At 38.8% G+C, this 20,995-nt stretch overlaps 1 protein-coding gene across 1 annotated transcript in view; it reads right to left on the reverse strand.

Moving 5' to 3' along the window:
• Positions 1–17,967: 17,967 nt before the first annotated feature.
• Positions 17,968–20,995, reverse strand: part of poc1bl (POC1 centriolar protein homolog B (Chlamydomonas), like) — a 41,567-nt gene continuing 38,539 nt past the window's right edge. Inside the window, exons 21-22 of the mRNA XM_079878799.1 lie at positions 19,975–20,130; positions 17,968–18,882 (exon numbers count right to left, since the gene is read on the reverse strand). Of these exons, the coding sequence (XP_079734925.1) occupies positions 18,745–18,882; positions 19,975–20,130 (294 nt within the window). The 3' untranslated portion in view covers positions 17,968–18,744. The remainder of the gene's footprint in view (positions 18,883–19,974; positions 20,131–20,995) is intronic.

A 20,995-nucleotide genomic window follows, 5' to 3' on the forward strand; every position in this document is an offset into this window, starting at 1 on the left:
GAATTCAAGGAGAAGGAATGTTTGTTCCAGAAAGGGCATGTGACTTAAATGGCTGGAATAAAATTACATAGACAAGGTTAATGACAATTTGAAACACTTAGCAGTATGGATTGGTGATGGAGTCCTGATGGGTTTGATCTCTGAGGAGAGTGGAGCAGACCCAGACAGAAAGTGCATTAAGATCTCATTTTCTGTTTTACATTAATAGAAATCCTGGAATACTTAATGGCATGCATCATAGATGGAGTAATCAGAAAGGATTTAGCATTGACGAAAATATATTTAATTTGGTTGATGATAAAGTTCATATATGACAATAATAATAATGTATAAAAGTTGTTTAATGTTTTGAAAGAAGTCTCAACAATGCTCACCAAGGCTCCATTTATTTGATAAAAAAATACAGTAAAACAGTATTGTGAAATATTACTACAATTTTAAAAGATAATTTATTCATGTGATGCAAAGCTGAATTTTTAGCATTGTTATTCCAGGCTTCATTGTCACATAATTCTTCAGAAATATTTATAATATGCTGATTTATGTCTTAAAGGGGTCATATAATGCCACTTTTTGTACAAGCTAATATGATTTTTAGGGTCTAAATGAAAAGTTTGTAATATACTTTAATTAAAAATTCTCATTAGTATTGTAAGAAAACATTTTACCTGGTCAAAAACAGCTCTGCTTTCAGCACGCTGTTTAAGTGCATGTGTCTTTAAATGATAATGAGCTTTGCTCACCCCACCCCTCTGTTCTGTGCGTACTGCGTACACAGTTATTTCAAATAAACACTGTTCTTTTAACACTATAACCATAACACATTGTTCATTATAAACATGGGATTATGAATTATATTGAGAACGTCGTACATATAAAACATGCCGTAATGTACCCTGAGTGTAAACCTTAGCTGCATTCATCGTGAAGCGTGCTAGCGATTTGCAAAGATTAATGTAAATATTAATATAAAGGTCAATAAAACGTTACTCTCACTTCAGTTCTTCTGGAGGTTCAGCAGGAACATGAATAGTTGGTACCGATCTTTTTTTCAGGAGCAGCTTCTTATACTGACCCTCGTTTGTAAAGCAGTCTGGTGTGTGAAATGATTCGCGCAAACATGAAAGCATTGACGTTGATCATGGGGAATATTCCCTTCGAAAACAAAACTCAACCACTGCGTCTTCAGCGGTTCGGATTTAGGAACATCAAAATGAATGCTGTGTTCCTTATTACACCCAAAAACAGAACACCACAATCGCTTAGACGCCATTCTGCTCATAGACAGTGCTCCAGCATATCAACAATGGACTATGGACTGTGGACTATGATTGACAGCTTGCTCACGAGCGAGGGCGGGTCTGTGTTGAAACGCTGCTGTCAATCAACAATCGTGGGAGGGGCGTCAATTTTGTGAAGTCACAAAATCAAACGGCTTGATTTGAGATGGGGGAAAACAGAAGATTAAAAAAAAAACACTGGATGGATTTTTATCATTTTATGATGGTTGTGTACAGGCACTGCCAACACACGTTTCAGTACCATCAACTTGTAAAAGTGCATGTATGACCCCTTTAAGAAACATTATTAGTATCAATGTTAAAAAACGTTGCTCATATTTTTGTGAAAGCATACATTTTGATTAACTTAATGCATCCTTGCTCAATAAAACTATTCATTTATTTTAAAAAAATATCAGTAACACTTTATTTTACAGTCTCCTTGTTACATGTTACATGTACTTACCATAGTAATAGTAAATTATGCATAATTACATGCAACTAACCCTCAATCAATCCTTAATCCTATCCTAACCCTATAGTAAGTACATGTTGTTAATTAATTACACCAGTGACACCTAAATTACCAATAACCAAAATATCTTACAGACCATTACACACTATTGTTATATGTAGTATACGTAAGGGTTAATGCCCGACGAGGTGTCCATTGTCAGGTATTAATGGACGACGGCGAGGCGTCGGATCCTCCGCCGAAGTCCATTAATACCTGACAATGGACACCTCGAAGGGCATTAACCCGCTTATACCATGGTCACTTGCCAAATAACACATTTTTAAAACATTAGTTTATATTTTAATTAGTTTTACAATCGAAATCTAAAGTTTTTACAAACAATAACTTGGTTTCCCTGGTTACACCTGACGGTTTATTGGTGTCACTTTTTAATGGACACCCAATCAGAATTGAGTATTCACCCAGACCATGGTATAATAGCATATACTACCAGCATTTTGTAAAATAAATAAATAAGTAAATAAAAATAAGTAAACAAACAAACAATAAAAAAATAAAGCTAAACTTGTGCCAGAAGCAACAGAAACTTGGTCTTTTATTCATATTGAATGATCTGGCCAAAAAAGCAATATCCAACGAAAGCAAACAACCTAATTGCAAAAGGACTAATTAACCTGTAATATTTTACCTGAAACAAGATTTGTACAGAAAACCTCTTAAAAACACTATCTCGTCCACACAATCTTGCTCACTTCTCTCCTGTTGCCCACACACATTTCAGCGTTTGCCCGCTGTTGGCACATTCTTCCTTCCCTCAGCATGCCGCCCCATCATCCCATTAAGAGTCTGAGACACGCATCCAGTGACCAGGTCAATCGATAATGATGCAGACTTCTCTCATTAGGAGAAGAAGCCCAACTGCCAGGCAAACTGCCACTATCCTTCTCACCTCATCACAGATACAGTAATATTCACAAGCCCAGAAGCCTACAGTGATATGGAAAAACTTGACAGATGGAGTCTAGGATTCACATGGCTTAGATCTGTGAATCACAGAAGGATGTGGTGGTTGGCACTCCGAGTTATTCAGGAAGGATAAATTATGTAGCTATTTCAAATCAAGGATATCGAATGCAAAATAAAGTATGTTTTAGCCCAAAATAAGCTAGCATTATAGCATTGCATATATATATATATATATATAATAAAATGAATATTCAATGAATTCTCAATAAGCATAATACAGACTTTAGAAAATGGCTGCCTTGATTCCAGTGACTCCCTCCATTTCCTAAAATAGAGACCCCACATCACCACTTAGGGCTTGAATGAAGAAAGCCACAGAAGATTAATTTACATACCAAAGAGAACCATGGCACAAGAGCAACAGTACAGTGTTTGATCTGAGAGCATCGACCACTAAAGGAGACCATGAACCCCCATCCCCCCTTTTTTCAATATATTCACAGATTTATTCTATTTATTTATTTATTTTTGCAAAAGAAAATCTATAAACTTTCCTTGAAGGAATGAAAAGATTTCACGAATAATACAGTACTACAGTACAGCTGATGCAAGCACCAGTTAGTAGTGCTTGCTAAACTTCACTCTTTCTATTGCTCATTCTTAAAGGGGTCATCGGATGCAAAATTCACTTTTATATGGTGTTTGCATATAAATGTGTCTTCGCAGTGTGTGGACACAACCACCATTAAATGAAAAAAATCCATTAACTCCTTTTTTTTAAATCCTCAAAAAGTCTAAACACTCTCAATAATCAGGCCGTTTGGATTTTCTGAGCACTATGATGTCATAATGCTCATGCTCCGCCCACGACCACTCCCGTATTAGCATATTTCTGCCCTCAGCCATTCGACACCCCCCATGGAAGAGAGGGGTGGGGTGAGCAGGTGCTCATTAACATTTAAAGAGACATGCACTGAAACAGGTCACTGTGAACAAAGCACTTTTTGAGGAGGTAAAAAGGGTGTTGTTTTACACAACCATTGAATTTTAACCAAAGTATATACAAACTTAACATCATGAACACCGTAAAGAATCATACCAACTTGTGGAAAATGGGCATCCGATGACCCCTTTAAGAGTAGGGAAAAACTACTCCAGTACAGTGACAGTGAGTTTTCCACTGAATAACAGCTCAAATCATGAGGGACAGTTCTCAACACTCCAGTACAGTGACAGTGAGTTTTCCACTGAATAACAGCTCAAATCATGAGGGATGTTAAAATAAAAGTTTGCTATTACTTTGCTAAGTCGCTAGCCTAGAAATCTAGACACACCCTAACGGCAGCAAATTTTATTTTGCAGCCAGGGTGATCTAGCAACTCTCTGTTGACTTGCGAGCTGGAAAAACCAAACTCTAGTCAGGCCAATCACATCATGTATAGAGTCGGTGGGCGGGCTTAACATAATGACGACAGAGTTGCGATGGTTCTCTGCTACTTGAAAACAAAGAATGGCTGCTACTGCTGGCGAACAGCGATCTTTCGAATCGGCTTTGGCCGCGACTCTGGATGACTTGGTTTTAAGTTTTTCTTTGAGAGAAGAACAAAGAACGGCACTTAAGACATTCTTAAAAAAGGAAGATGTGTTTGTAGTTTTGCCGGCCAGATACGGCAAACGTTTAATCTATCAACTAGCTCCGCTGGTGGGAAAACGCTGTGGTTGGTTGTAGCGCTGTCCTATTGCGTGAAGAGGGAATTTGAAAGACAACCGTTTATCCCGCCCCTCAGATTGAGCCCTGCCAATGGTGAGTTCCCAGACCCAAGACTTAGCCAGACTTATTCTTAATTCTCAATTCTGTAGAATTAAGGCCTGTTTACACCAATACCATTTTCTTGCATAAAAATTCAGTCCGATTTTCAAATGTGATTTGTCTGAAAACATACAAATGTACTAAAAAAACAACCATATGCTTAGTTTATGTTACAGTGCAAATAGTATTGGTTGGCCAGTCTTCGTATAGTGCAATGGAAAAGAGATTAGAACACCTCCCGGGTGAAGAAAAAAAATCTCTGTCACATGCCAATGTTTGTGTCAGTCTGAACAGATGCATTAAACAACCATTCATTCAAATAAAAATGTTTATCAATTATCGAATATTTGTCTTGATGTGAGAAGGCCTTTTCCCAAAGGAGAGACCCAAGGCATATCTAGAGACTAGAATATCATAGACTAGAGGCTGCATCTGAAATTGCATACTTCCCTTCTGTATAGTAGGCAAAAAACAGTATGTGAAAAAAATAGTATGTCCAAATTTACAGAACTCATAAAACAGAAAAGGTGAAAAGTACCTAGATGACTTACTTCTGGTGAGATTCTGAGGTGCACATCCAATGGACACTTTACAATCAAGTGGCCACGGGAAAGGAATTGTGAATGGCAGTGAAGCAACACAACCGATGCTGTACGTCAGGGGTTTTCAAAATCTAAGACAGTGGGCCTCCCTTTTGACACAACTTACCCAATGGCGCCCCAATCCCTGTATACATTCTGGGAACTATATTCTCAGAAGGCGAAGCACTGCTACTTGGGTAGCAGGGTAGCACCTGAAAAGCACCGTTGTTACTTCCGTCAACAAAACCAACGTGACTAGCTAGCTAGTAGCGAACGTGACTGGTGATCATGGCTGACTTTGAAGAATTGCAGGACTTTCTGCAAATCACTCCGCAGAAGTAGCAGTGCTTCGCCTTCTGAGAAATTAATTCCTAGTATGTATACGGTTAGAAGATGGCTGTGTCTCATGTGACCTTGTTATTTGTACACGCTGTGACTATACAAATCACAACATGTAAATAGAAAAATGTTGGCGTTATTTTGTCACTTATTGGGAGCAGTATGCTAGATGGAGCCGTTTACCTCCAATATTTGTGCTAAGCTAGGCTAGCGGTGGGTGCGTCAGACAGAGTTACGGCACGCACGGAGATGAGAAGGGTATGTATGGCCAGTGAATAAGCTAAAGTCCCAAAAAATCGGCGTGTTCCTTTAAGCGCCATTTGTTGAACCTTCCAGTTCGCAGGCCGCTGCTGCCAAAGTAGTCGATATGGTAGATGTTGTTCGTTCATAGCATACGTGACCGAACCACTTTTGGATTGCATTGGATTTCGCTTTTGGATTTCTTCTTTAACTGTTCTTCTTTGACTGTCCTCAGTCTGATGGTGTCATTTCGAAGCCAGTCACATAACATGTTCATCCTATATAGAACAGTTGCAAAGTAATTGCTTATTCAAAAGAAGTACTCAAAGTCAAGAGTATATGATTTTGGATGCAGCCAGAGACTTTAGGATGTGGCTCTTTTTTTTTTACTTGGGCTAGTATGCCGATTAGCAGCCACCTAACAAACACATACCAATGCGGCAACGCCCTGGCAACCTCCCACAACACTCCAGTACAGTGACAGTGAGTTTTCCACTCAAATTTTCTACAGAAATCTTATTTAATTTACAGTCTTCTGATCCAGTGTGGCTATGTTGCTAATAGAGTGCCGGTTGTTGGTGTGGTCTCATATGGAGATAAGCATGCTTTGGCAAGACTTCAGTACGAAAACTGTAGCCCTCCTAAGGCTAGTGTGGACACCACAGGGACACAGACCCTCACCATCTGCACCAAAACAGTAGGGGTGCCAGCAAGCCCAAGCAATTAGCACGCCACCGCTGTCTGTATGAACTTCCTCCCACCCACCTGACAGGCATGAATGTTCCGGAGCCCCGGTGCTGGGCCTCATCGATTGCCTCTTTGAAAAGGTCGGTTTCTTGGCAAGACACCGGCACCCCCTGCACACAATCTCTTCACAGCCCACTCACCTACTGCAGAGACAGCCGACCAATCTATTGTGGCAGGAAACACCAGCCGTCCTGTCAGAGAAAGACAGGACGCCCTGTAGCGGCAATTCCTAAACATGGGCTTTAGCGCACATGCAAATGTCTCAGCAGTATCTCCCTAGGAATTTGAGGAATCTGTGACATTCTCAGAAGAGAGAATATGTAATCTATGCTATCCAACAACAAAAAGATTGTACTCCTGACAGAAAAATAGATGAGGGCTTTACAGTGATGCCACCATGCCTGTCAGCAGTGGATCTCTTCAAATCTTTTAAGGTGGCTGTCATGTGCGAGCTATGAGTGACACATGAATGCTTTGTAAAACAGCTTTCAAAGCACTTGTGCTTCAGTCTCCCACCACAAAATAAAAACTGTCAGAGGACACTTCTCTTTCTTTGCCTGACACATCACAAAGATCTTTTATCTCACGTGTCTTGCTTGCTGCAAGCAACTGTCTCCCTTACAAAACACGCCTAAAAGACATTATGTTTGTCAATGAATGGATGGATAAGATGGAAGGATGGGGAAAATTTGATAAATATAATGATGGATGGATGGATTAGATAAAAAATGATGGATGGAAAAATTAGATAGATATAATAATGGATGGATGGAAAATTAGATTTAAAGATGGATGGATGGACAAGACAGGCAGACAGACAGAAAGACAGACAAATAGATAGTTAGATAGATAGATAGATAGATAGATAGATAGATAGATAGATAGATAGATAGATAGACAGATAGATAGACAGACAGACAGACAGACAGACAGACCTCAGCTGTTTTAAATGTGTTGACTGGATTTTTCCCTCTTCCCAGAATGATACATGCGTGTTTTGACAGGAAATGCCATGAACATTCGTTTTGGGATGGAAAGATGAGCAGATTCCATACTTTGCCATGCAAGTGTGATATGTGTTGTGACTGTGCTAATCACCGTGTCATCATGGAAACATTTTCTACACTTCTCAGGCTCGTCTTAAATAGGAACCGGTAATATTGCTTAAGGTGCGAGTAATTGTCTCTAAATAATTTTTAAATATTGATGCAGCATCACAATACATAAAGCTGTGGAGGATATTTTTAGGTTTTAATGCAACCTTGCTTACCATAAAATGTAAATTCTGTATAATTTATTCACCCCCGTTTTGTGTCCTGGCTGCTCTTTTTCCCACAAAGACTCGAGTAATGGCTGCTGAAAATACAGCTTTGCCATCACAGGAATAAATTACATTTTAATTGTATTAAAATAGAAAAGATATTTTACATGGTAATAATATTTCACATTATTATTGATTTTACTGTATTTTTAAATGCAGCCATGGTGAGAATGGTCAAAACATAAAAAAAATCTAAACGAGGTCAAACTTTTTAGGATACTTTGCACGTGACATCAGTTGTACTGGCTGGCGGGCAAGAACGTCATTCTCTAGCAACGAAAACCAGTAAACTAATCAAGGATCTTGCCAGGACGTTGCCAGTTTTAATATACAAAAGTTGGTGTTTTGAGGTGTACACGACATGCCAGATAGTTGTTGTGCGATTGGATGCACTAACCGCGTTTGTTGCCCGCCAGATATCACGTGACTGCAAAGTATCAATATGTCTAATCTTTATATCAAACTTGGCTCAACACAGCCATATTTCAATGTCTTAAAGTGCAAAAGAGATTTAACTGTAAAAGAGTAAAATAGGTTTATCAGTGAATCATTTTTCTTCTTCACATAAAGCTATATGATTTCAGAAGATCTGAAATATAGTGCACAAGCCATATGGACCAATTTTATGAGCTTCTTTTTGGAACTTGAAAGTTGCTGTCCCCATTCACGGCCACTGTATGGGGAAAAAAGCAACCAGGACATTTCAACAAAATTTCTCCGAAAATCTAAATTGCAAAAAAAGCAGCCATAAAGTTTTAATAAAATCCTTCCCAACAACTTGACATGACTTTTGACTATCAATCTATCGCCTCCCTTCACTGTGGTTATATTGTAATGTCCTGCAGCCACCTGAGGATCATGTTCAACTTCTCATCTCCGGTGCTCTGCCTCGGACTCGAGGTGGCGTTAAGCCGAGGGTCGCTTTCAGAAGCAGCTGCTGTTTCTTCATGTATGGTCAGTAACTCCCTGCAGTCCTGCATGTCCTTCAGCTTACGGTAGAATGCTCTGCAGCTGTAGCCTTCTGTCCAGCCCTGCTTTATGTGTGCCATCAGCTGCTTCAGCTCATTGTAGTAGCACAGACAGCCTGCGCACTTATACCTTTTAATCCCACAAACCCTTTTTTTCGCCGTTACAGTTTGGATAAAACAAGCGTTTAGTCCTGAGCTTTGAAGGTCTCGGGAAAGGTGGTTGATTCCTGTGCAGAACCTCGGGTCAGTTGTTTTGGTGATGGCTTGAAGGTGACCAAAAGGTCCACGTTTTATGGTGTCTAGCCTTGGGAGAAACTTGGATCGTCTAGGTTTAACATCCGGTCTCTCCATGCTTTTGGACGGCGCCCTTGCAAAGTTTGCAAGGCTGTTCTGACCTCGACTGTTTTTTAAATACACTTTAGGGTTTATTCTTGTCCTTGAACACTAACACACATTGACAAATAATCTGTGACAAGAGAGAGAGAGAAAGAGAGAGAAAGATCAGCATTTAAACCAAAAGGTCAAACATTTTTGAAAGAACACAAAAATGGTGAAAAATGGGTTTAATTCATTTTGACCTTTAACAAGTCTGTAAATAAATCTAAGATATATGCTTTTCCCAAGATTGATTTCCTCTCAGTCACTGTGATTACATGCTATAGACAATTTCCTTTCTACTTGTTGAAATGGTAAGAGAGGATATGAGTTGCACTGTAAATCAATAAATCTGATGAAATACAAAGAAAGACTCCAACAACAACATAACTATCAACTTGAAATCCCATAATGTGTCACCATAACAATCCTGTTTGATCCTGCTTAAAGGGGTCAAATCGTGAGAAATGTAATTTTTCCTCAACTTTGGAAATAAAACTTTTCGAACTGAAAACGGCAAGCTACAAAACCAGCTCGCTGAGGTGAGGTGAGTAAGATATAGGTAGGCTAATATTTTTAACAATATTAACAAAAACTAATATTGGATATATTAGTTGAAGTATTAAGAAATATTGGTGAAGAAAAAAAAAACATGATATGGTAAAATTTCAACTGAATATAACCTCATACTTCAATGACAAACAAAAAAAACAAAGGACAAAACAAATGGTACTCGATTCTCAGTTGCACTTCTGTGACTTTGTGAAGAGCAGCAGGCACTTTCCATACTGATGTACTCCAGGCTTTAGTGAAGGTAATCTAATCAATTCACTTAAGAGTCTGTGCGTATCCGTCTGTGGGCGACATTCTGTCACCTCAAATCATTAAGGAACAGACAAAGATGACAAAGTTACCTTCCTTTGTATATTGTCTGGCATCAGTGTCCGTAATGGCAGTTTTTTGGAGGCTGGTTATTGCACAGACCCTTTGAAAAATGACTTGAGAGGAGAAACAAACAGCTGAGATGGGTAAATGCAATCCATAAATAAATCAAACGAGGTAATTGTCTGTGGTATCCAAATGCAACTGTGACTGGAGCATTTATAACGTTGGCTTAAGGCTCGTTCACACAGAACGCGGTTTTTTTGCTTTGTAAAGCGCTAGACGCAGGCAGTGGAAAGGGGGATACAACGCTGAATTGATTTTTATAACTTGAGCGCCGCGTTTTTAGAACGTGCGGCAGACGCTGCAACAGTCGCAAGGCGCGTGCGCAACGGTTATACACGCCAGTCTAGAAAAACAATGGAAAAGTAGCGCATTAAGGCCTATTTATACTTCTGCGTCGAACTGCCGCCGTAGCTACGTCGTAGGCTCTGTGTAGCGCGCGTACCCTACGGCGTACCCTGACGTGCACCTCTCCAAAAATGTAACAACGCGTCAATTCAACGCGGACACAAGTGCTGTGATTGGTCTGCCAGAACCCCTCCCTCGGGGTTTCACATGCTCCCTAGGTGCGTCAACGCGGACAACGACGCAGAAGTATAAATTAAAACCAACACGTTGCCTACGGCGTATAGGCTCCGGCGTAGGTCCGACGCAGAAGTATAATGAGGCCTTTAGAATGGAAAAATGCGTTCTGTGTGAACGGCCCCTTAGACACAAATGGTATAAATTATTCCAATTCTGGGGAAATTCGGACATAAATTCAAAAGTAGCCTACAATAAACTGATATTTAAAAAGGATACAGTGCATAGCAAATGAAAGGAAGTCCTCCTTTTAAGTGGCAGGAGAGACGCAGAAAGGGAAGGAAAAGTGGGGAACGCAGAACGCAACTCCATTAGGAGTTAAATTATACATAACCCCAATAATAGCCTAATTTTCAAAAAGCTTGAGGAGGCATAACGTCTTACATCAGGCCACAACAAAGAAACCTGGATCTAAACATGTAATAGCTGCAATACACTCTTACCTTTAATGTCCTTCAAAACATATCCATCATATTTACCAAGTAACGAGCCTAACTTACACATTTAACAACTGTCTAATCTGTTACAGCGTTTACATTAGAAAAGCAACAGTATCCATCCTTGTTATTTTTTAAATGATAGTTTAGTGTTACCGAGGAAACCAGAATAAGGCTCTAACTATGATCAGATGTTTACAGGTGCTGAGTGAATTAAGTGATTTTTAATGAAACAGCACTCACCTACCTACCTGACAGAGATCGCTGAATTCAGTGTCCATGAAATATCACGGCTCGCTGTCTCACTACAGTAAAAACAGAATAGGACAGCGGGCCGCGCTCAGAACCGGCATAGTGAATGAAAAAATTGAAAAGGCTTTGAGGTGCTCTCAGCCTGTCAATCATTTTGTAAGTGTTCACAGGATGGCTCATGGCTGTTGTAGCAGAGAACGTGGATCATTTTTAAGCGCTATATTCAGTTTAATTAGCAGTAGTCTGTTCGTTTGTCGTTGGATAATGCTGTTGTGCTGCTGCTGTTTTTTTTTTGGAGGGGGGTTTGGCAACAAATAACAACATTTTCAAGCATTTCAAAGACAAGCAAAACATTCTTAGTTTACATATCGTGTTTAAAAACGCGTGGAAGGCACGGCTGTGCCGCTGTCTCCTTTCCAAAGCGCTTGCGCTCCTGTGGCGTCTGTCGTTGCTATGCAACCATGAACAGGGCACTCCACATCATGTTGACTGAGCTTTCAATGTTGTTGCCATAAGGGTGAAGCTGATTGGTTGGTTCTTGTCAAATGACCTGCGGTGCGCTTGCGGCATGGTCCGTGTTCACAATTGAGTTTTCAGACCATACAATGCAAATGCAAATGCAAAAATGCAAAATCGAAACCAGACGTTCATTTTTCTTCTTTTTAAGTTACATCATCAATGGATACTTGAATGGATGGCCATTTTCTCCCCTTTTTTCAATCTTATTTTTGCTAAATTGAGAAACAATCATTTGAATAAATGAAATCTTGCGATTTTCTATTTTTACATTTTTTCGTTTTGTAATTTGCGCCATGGGCTGTGTAGCTAGTTGTAACACCTTTGTTTTAAATACTTCCACACATGCTTGCATGACAAAACTTAGTATTTACTAGTTGCCATATCAGCACAGAAGACAATAGCAGGGTTTAAATCCCAGTTGTGCAGGTGGGGCATGTTGTAACACTGCGTTACAATGTACCCCTATTTGAACTATGCTAGTATTCTATTCCATACTTTTATGAATTATATTGATAGAACATGAGAAAAAGGTGAATAAAGACTGAGAGACACCATCGTCACTGGCAGGGACACCACAGTCTCCGGCACGGACATCAATGTCTCCGGTACGGACACTACTGTCTCCGCTACGGACAGTGGCACGGACACTAACGTCACCGGCATGGACATCATCTCTGGAACTGACACCGGCGTCTCCGGCACAAACACCAATGTCTCCGGCACGGACACCACCGTCTCTGGCACAGACACCAATGTCTCTGGAACGGACACCACCGTCTCCGGAACGGACACCAAGGTCTCCGGCAGGGACAATAATGTCTCCGGCACGGACACCGGCACAGAACCAATGTCTCCGCCACGGACACCTCCGTCTCCGGAACGGACACCGGTTTCCCCAGCACAAACACTGATGTCTCCGGTACGGACACCAACGTCTCCGGAATGGACACCATCGTCTTCAGCACGGACACCAACGTCTCCAGAACGGACACCAGTGTTTCCAGAACGGACACCACTGTCTCCGGCATGGACACCAACGTCTCTGGCATGGACACCGGCACAGACACCACCGTCTCCAGCACAGACACGGCGGTCTCCGGAACGGACACCAGCGTCTCCAGCACGGACACCGTCGTCTCTTGAACTTTATATTGTTGATATCAAGAATTAGCATTGTTACTAGTGGAAATGTAATTCCTGAAATCAAAAATTGCCATTGTTACTAGTAGAAATCCAATTCATGATTTCAATAATTATCATTTTAACTAGTGAAAATTTAATTAACATCCTGGAAATGAATAAAAGTTAAAACGGCTTGCCATAGGGGAGCGCGGGCCACAACCTAACGTGGGGTTAAATGTATCCCTACAGTATTAACAGTGAAAAAACGAAAAGCCAGAAATTTCCGTCAATGGCGGAGAAAGAGTTAAAAGGGGTTCACATGCAACAGTATGTTAAGCTTCACCGCCTGAAAGCATGTTGAACATTTATGCTAAACATGTGACTTTTACAATGCAAAATGGGGTGAAATCAGTCATTCACAGTGAAGGCTATCCAGTCATTTGCTGAACAGACAGTGTAGAAAATGATAGCGTGTATCTGTCAGTGTCTTTCTCATCTCACTTTGCCAAATCAAGCTTATTTCCATCTCTGAAAAGAGAAGCTCGGGTATACAGAGAGACCTTGTCGAGCAACACATGGGATGTAGGCGAGCAAGCTGCCGTCATATCTAAGATCCCAAACGCATCACAAAGAGGTGAGAGCCGTTTTCAACATAGAGATCATTTCAATATTTAATGGCCTTTTCTAAAGCAAAAAAGTGACGTGGTCGAAATCCCTTTTGCCGATGACTACCGTGTACCAACACGGACGCCGTTGCCGAAGAAAAAAGAAGTTGAAGCTTAAGCGAGACGAAAATAAGGTTCTCCACACTGATTCACAGGGAAGGCACATTTAACGCCTTTCTGGCAGCAGGGCTGGTGTGATCTGACGGCTTCCAAAGCTTCATTCCATGACCCTGTTTTTCCTAAAGCCTGCCGGAGTGTTCCAAACTAATCCCATCCTGCACCCGGAGAGCGAGGCAGATGACACCATACAAAAGAAGCCCACAAACAGTATGAAATATCAAACAGACGCACATCATGAATGAGTAATTGAGAATGACTGCGGGGCAGAGCGCATGAGGAGCATCTTGGCATGAGCGCTTCCTCATACTCAGCTGCACATCTTCAAGCCAGTCAGATAGACTGCCAATGACACCTCCATCGTCTCTCTGCGACTGCGACTCCGACATAAACGGTAAGAACAAACACGCATGCACAGGGAGAACGAGATTAGTGCTTTATAAAGGGAAAAGTTTGCCATTTATTTTCCACAGTAACACGAGTGACGTGCCAGAATACGAAATCAAACGCTTGCTGGAAAGAGACGGGAGTGTGTAATACAGCGGGAAAAAAAGATTGCCAGGGATTGTCGGTTGTTGGTGAAGAAAGAAGACAGGCACACATTGGGATGTTATTCAATGGCTTTAATGTGTAAAAAGTCAAACACGAATTCAATTTTAAGTTAGAGCAACTTTCATTGTTCAATTTTCATTACAGTTAAAAGGTGCACTCAATCATTTTTCTTCCTCACAAAAAGGTTTCAAGACAAAGAAATAGACAGTACACTCACATCAGATGCCTAATAAAAGCGGTTTTATGTTGAGATCACATGACCATTAAATACAGTAGTACTAATCTTGTTTCAGAAACTTTGCAGAATAAATTAATCATTGCTGACTGCAAATAACAAATACCGTAGCGTAACAAACAAAACTGAGTGCACCTTTAGTTAGAAATAAGACATTTTAGTAACCATAATTAAAGCATTTTCAAAAAAAAAAAAAAAGAGAAAGAGAAAGAATACCTTCATTTCTGATGTTAAGGTCACTTACATAACAGCATAAAAGCTACCTGAATTTTTCTTCCAGCATAGATATAGTTTCAAAACATTCTGCCTTCAGCAAAATTAAATGGAAAGTAAAATGAAATTAGAAATCATTCATTATTCCAAGAAAAGTGCATATTCACTGCCGCTGTAACCAACACCACTGTTTTGGCCATTTATTTAATTTGGGAGGGGATAATATGAACTTTAAACCACATTTATCTAGAGAATGTATCATTGTTTGTGTTTTGTACTTCCATTGTATGGAGTATACAAAAATGACCATAGACAAAATGGTCTCAATATGACTTATAGCCATCCACACATCTTTTTTGACCTGATTAAACAAACCCATTGTCAATTCTTAGGCTTTGATAGAAAGGAAAAATCCTACTGATTCAAACATAATGGGTTCTCATTTTATAATCATCATATAATCAATCTCTCAATCACCTTCTTATCTATTGAGGCCCTGGAAACATCTGTCCAGTATTGAGCTCATGTCACATGTTCTCAGAGAATCACATCAGTAAACCAATTCTCCCTTTGACAATGATAAGTTAGCCCATCACCTTATAGACTAATGCAAAAAAAAAAAAAAAAAAAAAAGAATTCTCCATAAACCTCACCATAGAAAACTTTCCTCTCACCCGTATTTTAGAAAAATGAACTGTTCACGTACTTTCGTCACTTAAAACATGTTAACTGTCTTTAAAAATAAAACATTTGTCTTTATTTACTCGCTTTTAAGTCTTTCAAAAACATTTTTCTTTGTGGAACACAAGATAAATTTATAGCAGAATGTTGCAGCTGCTTTTTTTTTCATAAAATGAAAGTGAATGATAATTTTCAATCAATAACTACTTTCATTTTTGCCCATTCTTCCCACAAAACTTCCATATGACTTCAGACGAATATAGTACATGACTTGTATGGAACACTTCTATGATACTTATAAAGTGCCTTTTTGGGGGGGAAATATCAGCATGTACATTCTTCAAAATATCTTCTTTTGTGTTCCAAAGAACAAATTCATACAGGTTTGGGTGAGTTAATATTTGACTAAACTAATACTTTCATGTAAAAAAAAACTGGTTTTAAACATACCAGCAATGTCAAGGACTCCAACAATAGAGTGGTGCAGGAATGACATTTTTTGTAGGACAAAATCTGGAAACGAGTTAGCATTTTAACATTTCCGGTTCTATTGTCCTGAAGTCAATGGGATTTTTGAATGTTATTTTGTTTAAATGCTTGAAATAAGGTCTGTGGTTAACACAATCTCAAGATATTTCTTTTATTCTATGATATAAAATATATCAGTAATACCTTCTTGTGATTTTTTTTAAAGCTTTTACTTGTCTCGTAAAAGCCGGTTGATAACAAGTGTCTAAATGTGAGGAAACAGAGGTTGTCGGGACATTATCAGGTAAACTCATCTACTCACTAGTCCGTTTTCACAGCCCCGTTGTGTTTATAATTGCGCTCTTTCAAACTATTATAACTCGAACTAACAATGATGGTGATGTTGAAGTCATTCGACTGTGGTGTAGTTCATATACGTTTATCTTTTGACTTGCCGCCTCATAATCCATAAAAGTGGTGTTCACTTGTGAAGATTAATTCTACAAACAAAACATCTAAGGATCATAAGCTTCTGTTATTCACAGACCTTATTTTCAGCAATAATCCAAAAGCCAATGAAAAAATCCATTTTTTTTTGTAGCTAGGGAACCAGGGTGATGCTAACTTCTGGGTTGGCCTACAAAAATACGTAATCCCTGCACCACACTTTTACTTAATAAATAACTGAGAAAGTTAATCAAACAAATTTGTGACAAATGACGTTAGCCTGACAGAAACGATCATTCAGCATGGGAAACTGACCCACAGATGGCCAGAATTTAAAGACATTTATGGCGCTTTGTCACTGCATGGTACAGCTCACTTTTGGGGGGGTTTCCACTGTACCTAGTACATTTTTGCAGGCGAGCCGTACCGATGCTAAAATGTAACGTGTAAACACTGCAGATCCCTGATTGGTCAGAGAGAATCGTCACTACCAGCGTCATTAGATTTGCGACACGAGACACCAAACCTGCTAGATTTAAATAGCCGGCAACACCCACCGCAGTATCATTTGTTCGCAGTTTTTTTAAACGACTTGCTTTACATGACCGTCACACGCAACTTGAAAAAAGAAATGGCTGTATCATGGTCAGTAGACGAATCCCACCCACTTTGAAGCGGTACTAAACTGCAGTGGAAAAGCAAACCGAGCCAAAGTAAAGTGAGCCGAGCCGAGTCGAGTCGTTCAATGCAGTGGAAAAGCACCATTATATCCACATACTCTAAACTGACTAGCATTGGAAAATGAAGCAAAATCACAGCACTTTGGCCACTACAATCTAGTATTTGCTTTGACATCCAGCTCTGTTTTGTTCCCTTCAAATGCCCAACAATCACATACAGCAGGTAAATGACTAGAGGTAGGCTGCCATACGCTTTCAGAAACAAGTAACAATCATTGTCCATTTTTAACTGTAATTAGTTATAAAAAGAGTAACCTAGCATCTCAGTCAGTGCATAGTGAGCTACTGAAATTACAGACATGTACTGTAAATATGAGCTGATGTTACAACATGGAGGACATGGAGTAAAATGGAGAATTTGGCACCATCTAGTGGTTGGAAAGAGAATGGCAGCAGTGGCACTGCCATCCCTGCTGCTTCTCTGAACCTAAACTCAATACTCATCCGAAAATAAACACACGACGAAGCTGCCAAGGGGCTCTAAGTTACATCAGGTACCAGATCACAGAGGGGGAGATTTTAAAAATGCTAGAAGCTGGAAAATGTCAAGTCGAAAAATTCTAACAGAAGCTACTTTGCAGAATAGCAGGGGAGATGGCAGCACTGACTGATTAAAATAACTCAAATTACCTTCCTGTAAAATTAAATGATAAATACAGTGTTTATTTCTTTGCAGAGAAATGGATGCGTTCAGTGACAATGTCTATTTGCATGCCAGTCTGGAAGACTAATTCACTGTGGGTTCCCTCAGGAACTTCCTGTGGGCTTTAAGAAAGGCCGTTTTGGATTTATGATTAAAATAAGGTTTTGAGACTTTCACATTTTATTATGCAACATATACTAGTGTTCAAAAGTTTGGGGTGTGTAAGATTTTTTTTTATGTTTTTGAAGTCTCTTCTGCTCACAAAGGCTGCATTTATTTGATCTAAAATACAGTAAAAACAGCAATATTGTGAAATATTATTAACATTTATTAATAATAATAACTGTTTCTATTTGTTTATTTTCAAAATTATTAATGTATTCCTGTGATGGCAAAGCTAAATTTTCAGCATCATTCCTCCATTCTTCAGAAATCATTCTAATTTGCTGCTCAAGAAACATTTATTATTATTATCAATGTCGAAAACAGTGCTGCTTAATATCCTAGTAGAAACCGTGATACATTCTTTCAGGATTCTTTGATGAATAGAAAGAACAGCATTTATTTGAAATAAATCTTTTTAACATTAAGAAACTCTTTAATGTCTATTTTGATCAATTTAATGCACCCTTGCTGAAAAAAATATTAATTTCTTTAAAAATTAAAGCGTAGTAACACAAACGGTAGTGAAAGGTAGTGTATGTTATATTACTCAACGCATGTTTACACGTGTTATTTTACTCATAAATCCAAAACTCTTTTGAAATTTCAGAGAACACTCATTGGCACGAAAATGGTCACTCTCTTCAGGTTTCAGGATTAAAAACTGAACGACTCTATTATAAATGATGAATTTTAATACACTGCAAAAATGTTCAAATCTAATACATTAATCACAGTATGAACTGTGCACCTCTTGTAACAGGAAGGCACTATCAATCCTAAGTGGAGGAATTGGAATGATCAATAAACTGCTGTGGAGTTGGAGCAGCTGATATGAAAGGAGTAGAGAGAACCTTTGCTATGTTCTCTCTTCAAAGTACCACTTCTGGGAGTCCGAGTCGGAGCAGGAGCGGAGAGCGGGGCCAGGGTTCCCATTGTCAGTCCGGTCCACTGCCTCAATGCATTTCTGTGACTGAACGTGGTAGAGAGAGCCATCCTGCAAATGCAAAGATTATGACATGCCTAATTTTAATACTTAGAGTCAGGGGTTTGAAATACTATAAAAGCCTCTGGCCCACTAGAACAGGAAGTTCAGCCACCCCTAGCATTTAATTGGCTCCCAGCTCTAATTCCCCACAGTCTAGTGAGAAACCTGCTGTCGTCACGCTGCTCTTCAGGTGCTCGCTGTACTGGCAAAGAGTTCACACTAAGGCTTGCTTCTGAAATGACACCGCAAGCCACACTGAAACCTCTTGCTGTCCATGACTTTCTCAAGTAACGCTTTAATGTGACATTTACTTGGCCCGTTGTTTGCTTTGAAGGACACTTGAAGTGCTGCAAAGCATGCATGTTAGTGTGTACAATTCTTGTCCTGACTACCTACCAAACCACATGATGACACTTGTAAATGTAAAACTAATACATTTTTATATACATACATACATACACACACACACACAAAAATATATATATATATATAAAGTTTGAGGTTGATAAGATTTTTTAATGTTTTTGAAAGAAGTCTCTTATGCTGCATTTAATTGATCTAATACAATTAAAATAGTAATATTGTGATTTTTTTTTTCCAGAAGTCTTCTGTTTTAAAATATAATATATTCCAGTGATGAAAAAGCTGAATTTTGAGCATCATTACTCCAGTCTTCAGTGTCACATGATCCTTCAGAAATCATTCTAATATACATATTTGGTGCTCAAGAGACATTTATTATTATCATCATCAAATGAAGCTTAATATTTTTGTGGAAACCGTGATTTTTTTCAGGATTCTTTGATGAATAGAAAGTTCAAAACAACAGCCTTTATTTGAAATATAATCTTTTGTAACATTATCAGTGTCTTTACTGTCACTTTTTGATCAATTTCATGAATCCTTGCTGAATAAAAATATTCATTTCTTTCAGAAAAAAATCTTACTGACCCCAAACCTTTGAACAGTAGTGTATATATATATATATATATATATATATATATATATATATATATATATATATATATATATGAGATTATTTGGGATGTATGTAATTCATTTTAATAAAACTGTTTGTACTGATGTGTTCAATGATCTCACCTCTCTGAATATAAACTTCTGGTCTTCAGGCACAGGTTCCCTGGGTTTACTGCAGTGTTGCATGGTAAGGAATGTGGAGACGGGATCAGCTACGATACAGCCTGCAGGATCCCTCGTGTTATAACGGATCTCTTGGAGCGTTGAGTACTCGAAGAACTGTCACAAAACAAGAAAGGAAAATATTCACACACAGAAGCTCAACACATCAAATCTTAATCAAAGACAAATCCAAAAAAGGCAACATCTGATAGAGAGGCACATACGGGTCAATCATGTTATGCAGTACATTTTGTCCCCATCATATAGTATCTTAATATATTAGATCAAATATTTAATCACATTTTTTAAATCTGGAAAACCTGGAAAACCTGGAAAGTTTTCTTTTATCGTAATATCACACTTAACATAAAAGTGAACTAGAAATAATTTCACTACTTTAAAGACATCAAAAACTGGCTAATTTATAAAGAAATATTCCAGAAGTTTATTATTTCTTTCTCTAATCAAAATGTTTCCTGTATCCTCAATATCTTCACTGACTAACATCCTTTAATTTTTAGTAATATCCAAAATCCAGTTCCTCAAAGACATCATCCTCCAAGAAGTGACAAGATTTTTGATGGGAGAACAACAACAAAGTGTATTAGTAATGGATTTGATGGACTCCTGCCTCTATCTCTAAAACATGTCATGCTGTAAAAGAATTGTATATCATAAATAATGTATATCATGTAAATAATTACACTATAATTCAATAAAGTTGCCTGATCTTGACCAGAACACATTTCTAAACGTCTGCTATACTCTTTTACAGAAATACTTCTTTACATTTAGGGCTGCACAATAAATCGCATTTTAATCGTGATAACGATATCAGCTTCTCTCGATTAATTTAAAAAAAAAAAATCAATACTGGCCTGCTGGATATTTGTCCTAGAAATATAATTTTTATTTGACATTTCCGTTATCTTGTATTGGTAACAAGCCTCCACTATCTTTCCTGCTTGGGGTTGCCAGATGT

This window comes from Squalius cephalus (genome assembly GCF_949319135.1).
Source record: "Squalius cephalus genome assembly, chromosome: 8".
In the NCBI taxonomy this organism is placed as follows: Eukaryota; Metazoa; Chordata; class Actinopteri; order Cypriniformes; family Leuciscidae; genus Squalius; species Squalius cephalus.